The 13527-nt window shown below is 43.7% G+C and overlaps 1 protein-coding gene across 1 annotated transcript; it reads left to right on the forward strand.

Moving 5' to 3' along the window:
- The first annotated feature begins 3301 nt into the window (after positions 1-3301).
- On the forward strand, positions 3302-12801 carry LOC137292122 (uncharacterized). The gene is made up of 4 exons (XM_067823662.1): positions 3302-3506; positions 4308-5311; positions 11017-11179; positions 11757-12801. The coding sequence occupies exons 1-4, from the start codon at positions 3384-3386 to the stop codon at positions 12759-12761; spliced, it is 2295 nt and encodes a 764-aa protein (XP_067679763.1). The 5' UTR covers positions 3302-3383; the 3' UTR covers positions 12762-12801.
- The last annotated feature ends 726 nt before the right edge of the window (positions 12802-13527 follow it).

Consider the following 13527-nt stretch of genomic DNA (forward strand, 5'->3'; position numbering starts at 1 on the left):
CCGTGAAATGGTGTACAAATGAATACAAAATTGTACGCGTCTCCAGTACCAGCATTACAATATGGACATGTGGTTGCCGTGTATCTGTTCCTCACGATCTCCCCTTCACTATATTTTTATCTTCATAAAGCACAACTGAACTTAACAAATCATGTTAAAGTCGTTTGTCAATAATACAATCTAAACACTTGTCAGAAGCTAAACGCTTTGATATTCACAAAAAACACAACATTTGGAGCAAGGACAGATTGCAAGATTGGATCTGGATTCTGGCTTGTGGACTTGACAAAATCCACTAGGGTATGCAGTTGGCGATGGTATAAGAGCACAGCTGGCACCATGGACGTGGTTGTTTAGTTGCCAGTCGTACAGGGGACAGGGTTGTATCTGGCCTCGATACTGGGCTCACAGTTTACAGATGACCAGGACAGGGGATACAGCGCTGACCACAATTATAAAACACAGTTAGCATCAGGGGTGGTGTTTATCTTGTCACAGGGGCTAGTGATATTCCTTGCTATTAAACCTCTCTCATCGCCTATATTTCGAAAGTGTTTATTTTCACGATGTAGAATGTCTCATGAGCTCTATATCCGGGTGCCAGCCTGTAGCCAGCTCAAAGACAAGGTTAGGGTGCTGGTGGCACAGATTCTATATATGGTCACAAAGACTCGAAAGACGATCAGGGAAGAGATGCGTGTCCTACATGAAGATATCAAACACCACCAACGCGGAAGTACCTCGCCCCAGTGACATGTGCAGACTTAACAATACATGTGTGTCGATGTCGTTAAGCATACAATGACGACAATTGGATCACTAAGCGGCTAAACATGTCTATACACCTATCATGACGCCTATTAAGGGTTCACACAAACATGTCCATATACCTTTTGTACATCGGCATCGCACGTATAGTCTGAACATATAACATCCGTACTTCATCTTTTAACGTATACTCTACACAAGAACTGACGATGTGGATCAGCGAGAGCTCTGACGGTGTGGATCAGGGAGAGCTCTGGCGGTGGGGATCATTGAGAGCTCTGACGATGTGGATCAGGGAGAGCTCTGACGATGTGGATCAGCGAGAGCTCTGACGGTGTGGATCAGTGAGAGATTTGATTTGTTTACCGCGCACTGACATCGCAAACAACTTCAATAAAGAAAAGAAAACCAGTTATCGGCCAACCGTGCCTACTTGGAACACAGTGATGGCGGAGACTTTCCTCAGTATATATGCATAGAACAACACGAAATATCGTGTCGAAGAGTCGTTCGATAGCTATTACATAACGTTAGCATAAAGTTCACTTATGTTGTAGTCAGATCTGCAATGTACAACCCCGATCAATTACTGACGTAATATGTGACGACGGACGGTTACACAATAGTCCCTCTCATCATGTATCCCCGGGGCGGTCGTGACATAACAACGTGTATGCCGATAATAGATGTCACTGTAAGGTTGATACACAACCATATTCCATGCTGCCAGCTGCCTATACGCTGACGTCTGACGTCATCGACACTACATGCAACTTCCTAGTGACCGTTATGATATAGTATTCCCCTCTCAGTATGGATATTGCACTTAATTTACGAGGCTTACATTAGTCAAGAAAAACAGATTCTGAATCAGCATTATCTAATCGACAAGTACATGAATTAACAGAGCCAACCCCTGTACCCACTGAAACTATGTCCCCTGTTTACTGTCATCAGTGATATACTACATTCCAACTGCCCACTCTACAACAGATACATGCCGACTTATTTCACTTCATCATCTAGAACATGCAGCACTGTCAACACAGTATATAGGATAGACATGGACTGGTGGAACTATTTAAAGGTAGTTGCATTACAACAGCTTCCAGTTGCCAGAAATAAAACTCTCAAAAATTGTGATGTCTCAATTTGAACATGAATACTTTTACACGTTTTACCATAACATTGCATTTCTAAGTGATATGATAGTAACTTGATCATTAAAACATTCAGAGTGATATACATTCAGAACCCTGCGTGGCTGGCTGGTGGTTGTCTACACGCACTGGTATACAAAACATATCCATGTACAGCAGAAAACAAGCTGATCAATCAGTATATGTAACTGCTGTATGTAATTGCTCGCTCGCTGCTTCCCGGTGGGATCTCCCGCTGTTGGATAGGAACTGACATGTAGCTTGAGACCCGGCCAGCGCCGGGCTGGTCAGTCATGCAGGCATTGACAGTTATGAACAGACTAATGCCGCCGCGAATTATATTAAACTTCAAATAAAAAAACAAAACAAACAAAACAGGCGGATATATATTCTATCCAAAGCTCGCTTTAGTGAAATTTCAATACACGTTTATATATGACGCACGTAAGGAGAAAAAGCGTGCAAAAGTATGTAAGTGTGTTTTGAAATCTGCCACGTGGTACGACAGGTACATCTGCACACGACACCACACTTGTAGACAAATATCGTCCTTATTATGCTGAATGGTCCTGTTCACTGCTACAGTATTATAATTACATGAGAACATGAAGTACAATTTGGTTCATGGTTTGTGTGACTGATGTGTTTGTGAACCAACCCAGCTCTGTGCGAACCCATTGTCTATATGGGCCTGTGCGACAGATGGCACAGGTTGCCATGGAAACGTGCAATACACAGGTATGAAATTGGTATTTCACAACGTATAGCGTTTTGATCTCACTATCACATCCCCAGTCCAGTGAAAGATGCTGTTGACAGGAAATAAAATTATGAAATGAATGTTTGAAAACAATTTTGTTACCGTGTCAAACCTTAAACTGTGGAAGATAAATATCCTTCGCATAAATTGTCCAAATATTAGTTTGTGAACTAACGAGGGACCCAATCCTTGAATATATTTGCAAAGTGCGCACTTCAGACCCCATCGTCTGGCACGCCCTTTGTTAATCTTGTGTGACTCACGTTATCGATTGACGACCCAGTAATTCGGAGATCGATATTACAAATCTTGTCTCGGCGGTCAACACACATATTTCTGCTAATGAAAAACAGAATGAGAACAATGCATTCATGGCGACAGTGCCCAAATTGGATGAAGAAGAAAACGTGTCCTCCACGCACCACGGAACACGTAACAATACTTGCTGAATACGGCCTGACCGTCGTCGCTTACAGCAAGGGCCACTCAATCACAATGGGCGAGCTTCATTGTAGCGTGGATTGCCATATATGGTGACATGAAACTTCCTTATATGGCAATCTCAACGGCTCTTTCCGAGAACCCATGGTCGGGTCGTATAAATAGACAAGCAACTAAGCAAAATTATTCACTCACGACCGGCTTTCAGTCAGGAGCATATCACTTCTTGTAAACCCTAACACTAAAAACCGACCATGGATGATGATGTTGCTGCATTAGTTATTGACAACGGCTCCGGCATGTGCAAAGCCGGTTTCGCCGGTGACGACGCTCCCAGAGCCGTTTTCCCTTCCATCGTCGGCCGTCCCAGACATCAGGTAACTTTCATTGATTGATTTTAAAACGTTATATCTTTAAAATGATTATACAATTTCTATATGCCGCCGTGCACTGAGCTATCAATCCACCGGCACGATTACATTTCTTGGTCACTCGGTCTATCTATTCTGAAAGTGCTAAGCTACTGTCTAATATTTTTCAAATCTAATGACTGAGTTTAATGTTTGCAAAGTCGTCGTTCCTATGAGAGTTGTAAAGTATACTTTGAGAAAAAAATCACGATCAATTAAATTATCGCGATCGGGTGAAATGTGAAATTAAAGAAAACTCCCAGTCTTGTCCTTCGTAGATTTTGTGTGCCCGCTTAACTCGGGTTTTCAAATTATGCGTCGCGAGGTTACCTGCACGGGACACACGTTGTCCCGCGTCCTACCGGCAACTCGACACACTTAACTACGCCGGTAGGTCACGTGACACTCTAGGGCCCGGTGTGGCGTGATTCAGCTGTTGTCCCTGCTCCCGAACTGATTTTGTGTTTAGGGTGTGGAGAGATGTTTCACTGATACAATACGAGTAAAACAATATAACTAAACTAGTTACTTATTCTTAGTGGTAATATTTGTATCGATAATACCCGAGCAATGGTGGCCTTGGTGTACAATGCACTAAGCGCGCATGTTTCTTGCTGCCATAATGTTGGTAGTTATAGTTTTGTAAAATATGTCACCATGTTAGGCTGTATGTAATCGATGTAACATTACAATTATTTATCTGTGATCTAATTGACCTGATATTGTGTTAAAAAACGATTCAGTGTATGTTATCGTCTTATCTTCTAGGGCGTGATGGTCGGTATGGGTCAGAAAGACAGCTACGTGGGTGACGAGGCTCAGTCCAAGAGAGGTATCCTCACACTCAAGTACCCCATCGAGCACGGTATCGTCACCAACTGGGACGACATGGAGAAGATCTGGCATCACACCTTCTACAACGAGCTCCGTGTTGCACCCGAGGAGCACCCTGTCCTCCTGACAGAGGCTCCCCTCAACCCCAAGGCCAACCGTGAAAAGATGACCCAGATCATGTTCGAGACCTTCAACTCCCCAGCTATGTATGTGGCCATCCAGGCTGTTCTCTCTCTGTATGCTTCTGGTCGTACCACAGGTATTGTTTTGGACTCTGGTGATGGTGTCACCCACACTGTACCCATCTATGAAGGTTACGCCCTTCCCCATGCTATTCTCAGGTTGGATCTTGCCGGTCGCGATCTCACTGATTACATGATGAAGATCCTCACTGAGCGTGGTTACTCCTTCACCACCACCGCTGAGAGAGAAATCGTCAGAGACATTAAGGAGAAACTCAGTTACGTTGCTCTTGACTTTGAACAAGAAATGCAGACCGCTGCCTCTTCCTCCTCCCTGGAGAAGAGCTACGAGTTGCCCGACGGTCAAGTCATCACCATCGGTAACGAGAGGTTCCGTTGTCCAGAGGCCCTCTTCCAGCCATCCTTCTTGGGTATGGAATCTGCTGGTATCCACGAAACAACATACAACTCCATCATGAAGTGCGATGTTGATATCCGTAAAGACTTGTACGCAAACACTGTTCTCTCAGGAGGTACCACTATGTTCCCTGGTATCGCCGACAGAATGCAGAAGGAGATCACAGCCCTTGCCCCAAGCACAATGAAGATCAAGATCATCGCTCCCCCAGAGAGGAAATACTCCGTCTGGATCGGTGGCTCCATCCTTGCCTCTCTGTCCACCTTCCAGCAGATGTGGATCAGCAAGCAGGAGTACGATGAGTCCGGCCCATCCATTGTGCACAGGAAGTGCTTCTAAGCTACTGACTCCATCGATTATGAGACGTGATCTGCTCCATCTGTATTACGGTCGTAGGGAGCCCCCTGCTGTGTGAACTCACCTTCGAGACACCCCCTGCTGGGTTCCCTACGGCTGTTGGACATAATGAACGGCAATTTATTTTATTGTTTCACGAACTTTTGTTATATTTTTTAAAAGAAAAAAAAAACAAATAAAAAAAACCAATTTTTCACCGTTGACTCTCTCGTTATTCTGTATGCAAATATGAAACAATATTGTGTTTGACGAGGACACGGTTCAACACTGTTCTGTGCATACGAAATCTGTCACCACCACGCAACATAACATTAAACGTCAAACTTTTCAGACACGGCGGAAGAACATGTATTCCACTACATAAACTCGGTTGAATAGGGGTATGTTACTCTGATGTTAGATTTAACTATTCACAGTGAGTGAATGGTGTACGTTGTCTGCTTGGAAATGTAAGACGGTCCGTTAGTTGTTAATGTTTATCACTCATGATCTCTGGGTTGGTGTGATTCGCCTGTCATTCAGTGGCGAGGCTGCTGTCACTGGCTTTTGGTGACGGGTACGTCCCTCTGTACTTACATGCAGCCACCACGATAATGCAGAACTATGGATGAACGCGGCAGTACACAACATTCACTCACACCTATACGTCAAGTATATTCAAGCAATACATATTGCACGGGGGTATAGTGCGTCTGACACAAAAGCGGACCGGAAGGGACAGCCAGGTGTTCGAGAAGCACGTGCGCAAAGTTTTTGATTCATTAACTTGTGCTGTCCCTTTCTCTTCACTCCTCCCTCGGAACAAACAATGAATTGTGTCAGTATTGTGATGATAGTTTGTTAAACAAGGTTTTTATTTTTAGGATAAAATTTCTGCAAAAACCTCAGAGTTGGTATGGTGTTTTAAATATGATCAGCTTTTCATTGAGTATCTTATGTTTATTAGTTTTCGAGTTCGACTGCAATTCATCGTTCCGCTTTTGAGCCAAACGGACTATTGTGCGGTAGCCTACTAGTTGAGGCCCTCGCTCTTCACGCCGAATACCCGGGTTCGAATCCCCACATGGGTATAATGTGTGAGGCCCATTTTTGGTGTGCCATATTGATATGTTGCTGGAATACTAAAACCGGCGTAAAACTAAACGCATTCACATCAGTGCACGCATTTTCACCACACCCTTCTAGTTATTCGTAAAGTAAACAGAAGCACACCAGGTGCGGCCATCCATCTAGACCACAGTGTACCTAAATGTAATCATAAATCTATACACGCACACACGCACTAAGGGCGGTGGGGTAGCCTAGTGGTTAAAGCGCTCGCTCGTCACGCCGAAGACCCAGGTTCGATTCCCCACATGGGTACTCACGCACTATACTTCACACACGCACATGCGCCAAACACCAGTGCTAGGAAGGCTGTGCATGTTCCAGGCATGCATACATACATACATGCCGGTAGTTACCATTGCGTTTCAATGTTAATTATCGGGTGTGCTATATTTAGCTCAATGCTGGATGTCGACAATCACCGCGTGTGTGTATGGCCTCGGGTATGGTTCTGAGAGGACATCATAGGAACAGTTAATCAAGGAAGCTTCATGAACGCCCAATACGGCAGATTGATGGAGTGTTATTCTACACCTCTTTTAGCGTTATTCCAGCAATATCATGACGGGGGACACTAGAAATGGGCTTCACACTATGTGCCCACGTGGGGATTCGAACCCTGGTCTTCTACGTGACGAGCGGACGTTTTAGCCACAAGGCTGCCTCACCCCCTTCAACAGGCCAGTTTCATTGACGCTCACAGAGGGAGAAATCACGGCGGTGAAACTGAGTGGTTGACAAACAAAACATCAGCCTACTATTTAGCTGATTGTACTCAGTCCATGTTTATTACACTGCTGGAACAACGTAACTGCATTATTTGATGTTAATCACTTGTAAAGGATAATATTGAAATCTGTTTGATTTGACCCTAGGCATTATGACGCCCCAGAGGCAATGTGGAGTCAAAAGTCACCTGACAATTTCAGTATCGTAATGTGCCCTCAGTATGTGTCCGTGCAAAGGAAAATCCCATTTAACAACGTGGACGTCTGCTATATACACCTACGAGGGGCGGTCAAACAGTATGTGGATTAACCAAGAAAACAATACAAATGCAGTTATTTTTATGTTGTATTTTTCTTGTTTGACCTTTTATCTTGGTACCTTCAAAAAGGCAAAATCTACAATAAATGCATCACAATATTTTGTGTGATTGAGATTGGTAGCAGTCCGCTAGAATCACACTTAAATATTAAAGGTCATAATTTGAAATTACAATCGCTTATTAAAGTGACTCCCCCTTCATGATGCCCGAAAGAGTTTGTATTTGGAGACGCTACCCACCCCCTTCCAGATGATGTCACCGTAAGGACATAACGTATTGTAAAGTTTTCACATATCCGTACGTGATGACAAGGGTTCACACTAATCACTGAAGGGTCACACAAGTAAACAGTACCCTGTTGAATATGTCGACACAACGTTTAGGTAGACAGAAATAAGGGCGTCCTTAAAAACAGTCCTCAGTTAAAGATAAATTTACCAATTCAAACCTGACAGTTCATTATGAGGGGAAGTTATCCAATACGTAGTGAACATGTTTTATGTGATATACTCTGAGTGCATACCATTATCTAAGACGTACCAAATGACAGATCGTTTTTCATTTCATACCACAATGTATTGTGGTGACAAATATCTCGTTAACCACATTACCCACAGATGTGAAGTTTGGGATATGACTTTACTTAAGACGCCTTCAAAATAGAATGGAAGCTTTTCAAACATTGGACATCGAGAATACAGTTAGTCCATGTACTCCTTGATCTACCCTCGCAACAGAGATTGTATTACTCATTGCCAGAGTATTTAGATTTTGGGGAACCCGGTATTATAAACTAGGCAATTTGTTGAATGAGTATTTATTGTATACTTAAAAGACGGTAAAGAACATTATATCATATGACTTCTCACTAATCTAGTGTCTGTCTGTCTGTCGCTGTCCCACTTTGCTAGATAGCACGTTAGTCCCAAACATGATAACAAAATGATAACAAGACGGTCCTTTTCCGAAGCAGGAATAGCTTACCCCTACCCCGATGACCCTTCAGCTCGTGCATGCATATTCAGAGATGTCGAAGATAAAAGGTTAGTGTGTATGAAGCTGGGTGGTGTAAGGGCGACAACTCTGCCAGTACGACATTCGTCATGACGTGCCCCTTTCCGTAAACTCCAAGTCGGCTTGTCCCGGAATGACATGAGTTGGTCACCAATGCCAATACTACTACACCACTTCTCCGACGTATCTTTTCTTCCGTGAGCTTACCTGCTTCGTAAAACGGCTTCATATGTGTTAGGTGGCCCTGTTTCAGACCACCAAAAGGCATACAACGTGTTTAAATACTGTATTATTCTCAACACCGAACAAGATAACTTGACTAAACCGCACAAAACAGAATTTCGAAGCGAACACCCGAGAGTACATGGAAAGGCGTTGAACTCAAGCATAACATGACTGGGCAAATCTACAGACTTGTGCTGGTCATATTCGGACGACTCGACTTGAGTTTGTTTACATTTCAACTCTATTTTCAAAAGATTTAAGTATAAATGAAAACAAGATTCACCAACCCAAGTACTTCGTTAGATGCCCTGTGCCGTTTCACAACCAGAACTTTACTTTGATTCATAGAGTCAACGAATAATGTCTTACTTGAATTTTTGCCAGATGAATCGCGTTTTGAACTGTTTTCTGTAATTGTGTCTTCAGGGGGTTTATCACCGGTGTTGGACAATACTGTTGGCACTGTGAATTGGGAGGCATACTGATTGGCCACAAATTATCGTCAGTGACATCTATGTATTTCCGAGCATGATTATTGACATCAACAAATTCCTACAGACCAATGGGGGTGGGTGGAGGGGATAGCCTAGTGGCTAAAGCCATGGCTCGTCACGCCGAAGTCCCGTGTTCGAATCCCCATATGTGTACAAAGTGTGGAGCCAGTATCTGGTGTTCCCCGTTGTTGCATGTCTGTGTAGTGTTGCGGGAATATTGCTAAGGGCTGTGTAAACCAAACTCGGTCAGTCTAAAGTATCAACAACATCGAAACTGATGATACGGTAGACCATCACACTTAACTTCAAGGTTTTAGGAGGTCACACGCTCTTTAACCTGTGTGCTTCGTTACCATGAAGAAAGTTGCAAACAAACACGCGATTCTTATCAGTAAAAAATGCTATCTTCCAGAAACTATTTACAATTCGATTCCTCGTTTACACAAGGTGTTCCATCACCTCTTCGCCGACCTTTATTATTTGGTAATGCGTCTGTAAACTCCATCACGGTACAATGAATTGTCATGACTGATCCCTCCCTGAACTCAGTTACAAAAGTTGTCTTTCTGTTGGTTTCTAAACTAACCTGAACAAGTAGGTAAGTTCCCAGCCTGTCAACGATTTCTTCTGGTTGAACGATTTCAACCGAAACTATGCGATGAAATCTTTACCTCATGAGAGAGCGTAAATACATGAAGGAATTCTGTGCCAAACCAACACTGGAATCGCGAAAAGCGTCTTGTGACCTACTCTCGCAGTGGTTAAAGGGGAGTAACTCTATCAGCTTTGTTCGAGTCGGTTCCTGCACCAACACGCACAGGCAACAAAGTGGTGCTCAAGACAATATGGCTCCAGCACAATAATGGGCTCAATTTGAACGACACACAGCGTGTGCTTGAATATATGTTATACGTCTGTTACGTTTCAGCCAGTGTTAGGTACGAAGAAGCCGCCTTTGACAACGTTGTACCAATGACAGTCATATTCTATTAATAACAGTGACAAATCGTCATGCCTTCAGTATATGTCCGTATTAGGGAATGTAATCGAGGTGAATATGTGCTAAATACACCTAACAGGGCCTGTATTGCGCATTACCATAAACTATATAGATTATGGTTAGCCTATTTTGTGTTGGACATATATACATGTATGTGAATATTTCAGTATACCAAGTAAATGTGAATGTAAAATATTTTAAGCAATATAAAAGGCATACTAGTCAAAGTGCCTAACATGTTCCCCTCACATAGTGTAGTGCCCACTAGACGTGACATCTCAGTTACAGGTGTTTGTATGACATGGCGGATTGGTTGCTTCTCATACGTCCAGTATGAGCACCGTGAAATGAAACCTTAGAATATTCTGTGTGTGTATAGTAAACTGCTCTGCTGAACCGCCAGTCCCCGATAAATTTGCCTTGTATGAAATTCCCCCAGGACACCTGTTCAGGTGTCCTGCATCGGGGCTCAAAACGTTACTTTCCCGGCCCTGACTAGTTTTATAGCAGGTATCATGTTTGAAGGAGTTTATAAACCCTCACTGAGTGATACAGTCAGTTTGTAGGTCGATGATATACAGCACCGGCACAACACATTTATCTGTCCAGCGTACTTTCACTCCAACAGCTATACATGGATATACCAATGTTGATTCAAGGACTTATATGGACTCATAATGCTGCCATATATGGGCACTGAGAGCGGAGACAAGGTACCCGGCGGCCTATTTAAGACAGACAGTGAAGATTTGTTGCAGAGCACAGGCCTGCAACACGGGAGTAACATATCAACACAAGTCTATTATTTGATTTTTCATCTGACTACCAACCACCGACCATGGATGATGATGTTGCTGCATTAGTTATTGACAACGGCTCCGGCATGTGCAAAGCCGGTTTCGCCGGTGACGACGCTCCCAGAGCTGTCTTCCCCTCCATCGTCGGCCGTCCCAGACATCAGGTAAACTTCCACCACCCTATGTGGTGATATGTGATAAATTAGAGCAACATAAATGTTCTATTTTTCTAACGTAATTTAGGGCAGCTTAATCGTGACTTTTATTTTGGTATTTGAGAGAGTCTGCATTATACAGCAAGCTATAATACAAAAATGAACAATTTTGCTAGGACTATGGATTATGGAGAAAGCCGGTTTACAGATTCCACTGTACTTTTTGGCTGTCTTTTAATACCTAACACTAAAGGCAGAAGATGTAATGTCCGCTAACTAAACCTTGTGTTAAAGGCCCAACAGTCCCCGCACATACCACGGTGACATCACCTGAAATATTTCGTATTGGGTCGACAAAATGCGTTCAGTGTCATACCGTGGTCGTGCGCTAGTTAAGACAGTCAAGGGGACTGGAGATGAGTCAAGGTGATGAACAGCAGCAACTGAAATATGCTACTTGTGATACACGTTTCATCGTGATACTTTAAGTCGACTGAACGTCGTTTTCAGCTTAAGTGAGTTTGTTTGCTGTGAAATATGACATTTTCGTTCCATCGATACTTGATTGAGGTTTTTTCTTTGTCAGGGCGTGATGGTCGGTATGGGTCAGAAAGACAGCTATGTTGGAGATGAGGCTCAGTCCAAGAGAGGTATCCTCACACTCAAGTACCCCATCGAGCACGGCATTGTAAGCAACTGGGACGACATGGAGAAGATCTGGCATCACACCTTCTACAACGAGCTCCGTGTTGCACCCGAGGAGCACCCCGTCCTCCTGACAGAGGCTCCCCTTAACCCCAAGGCCAACCGTGAAAAGATGACCCAGATCATGTTCGAGACCTTCAACTCTCCAGCTATGTATGTTTCTATACAGGCCGTCCTCTCTTTGTACGCTTCTGGTCGTACCACAGGTATCGTTATGGACTCTGGTGATGGTGTCAGCCATACTGTACCCATCTATGAAGGTTACGCTCTTCCCCACGCCATCATGAGGTTGGATCTTGCTGGTCGTGACCTGACAGATTACATGATGAAGATCCTCACTGAACGTGGTTACTCCTTCACCACCACCGCTGAGAGAGAAATCGTCAGAGACATCAAAGAGAAACTGGCCTACATCGCCCTTGACTTCGAGCAGGAGATGACAACTGCAGCCTCTTCCTCCTCCCTGGAGAAGAGCTACGAGTTGCCTGACGGTCAGGTCATCACCATCGGAAACGAGAGGTTCCGTTGTCCAGAGGCCCTCTTCCAGCCAGCGTTCATCGGAATGGAATCTACTGGTATCCATGAAACAACATACAACTCCATCATGAAGTGCGATGTTGATATCCGTAAAGACTTGTACGCAAACACTGTTCTCTCAGGGGGTTCTACAATGTTCCCTGGTATCGCCGACAGAATGCAGAAGGAGATCACAGCCCTTGCCCCAAGCACAATGAAGATCAAGATCATCGCTCCCCCAGAGAGGAAATACTCCGTCTGGATCGGTGGCTCCATCCTTGCCTCTCTGTCCACCTTCCAGCAGATGTGGATCAGCAAGCAGGAGTACGATGAGTCCGGCCCATCCATTGTGCACAGGAAGTGCTTCTAAGCTACTGACTCCATCGATTATGAGACGTGATCTGCCCCTTCTGTATTAAGGTCGCGGGGAGCCCCGTGTTGGGTGAACTCACCTTCGAGACACCCACTGCTGGGTTCCCTACGGCTGTTGGACATAATGAACGGCAATTTATTTAAAAAGTTTCACGAACTTTTGTTATATTTTTTAAAAGAAAAAACCCAACATTCTGCACAGGAATTGCTTCTAAAATTTGACTGTTTGAATCATGTTGATTGTATTGTTATTTTAACCAGACTGACTCAGTTTGTTCTTCCAGAGCAAATGTTCTGTGCTCCTGTTATCACAAAGGGAGTTTAAAGATCATGTTACTGCTTAATTTTTCAAAACCTTTGTCAATAAAAGCACACCGTTACAGCTGAAGGCCTCCCTGTGACGTAATGACATGTGGAATGTGCAGGAAGCCGGTCTCGTTTCTATAATTATAATAGATATTTTACTAACCTGAGACAGCGGGGACCCTGTGACCGTGTGTCACATTTCGTTGTTTTACACACAAGTATTACACCATCATCACATATTAACACCACTGGACTTCCTCCCACCTATGATTGAAAACCACACGAAGAAGCTCGAGACCATCTTCGTACTTGACATCGCATAACAATTTCAAAGTAGTAACGTTGTGTTTGAGCATTGGTTGGTGCACCTGGTGAACTGTCAGTCATTATCATTGTAAGAATGCAACGAGATGTCGTTGGCACAACAATTACTTTATTTCTTTCTCTGAAAACAAACC

Source organism: Haliotis asinina, chromosome 7 (assembly GCF_037392515.1).
Source record: "Haliotis asinina isolate JCU_RB_2024 chromosome 7, JCU_Hal_asi_v2, whole genome shotgun sequence".
Lineage (NCBI taxonomy): Eukaryota > Metazoa > Mollusca > Gastropoda > Lepetellida > Haliotidae > Haliotis > Haliotis asinina.

Bases quoted from the DNA above. Each gene is read 5' to 3' on its own strand.
- LOC137292122 (XM_067823662.1), top strand. From the start codon at position 3,384: ATGGATGATGATGTTGCTGCATTAGTTATTGACAACGGCTCCGGCATG. The intron at 5,312-11,016 runs AGCTACTGACTC...TATCAACACAAG, and splicing joins GTGCACAGGAAGTGCTTCTA to TCTATTATTTGATTTTTCAT. The intron at 11,180-11,756 runs GTAAACTTCCAC...TTTCTTTGTCAG, and splicing joins TCGGCCGTCCCAGACATCAG to GGCGTGATGGTCGGTATGGG.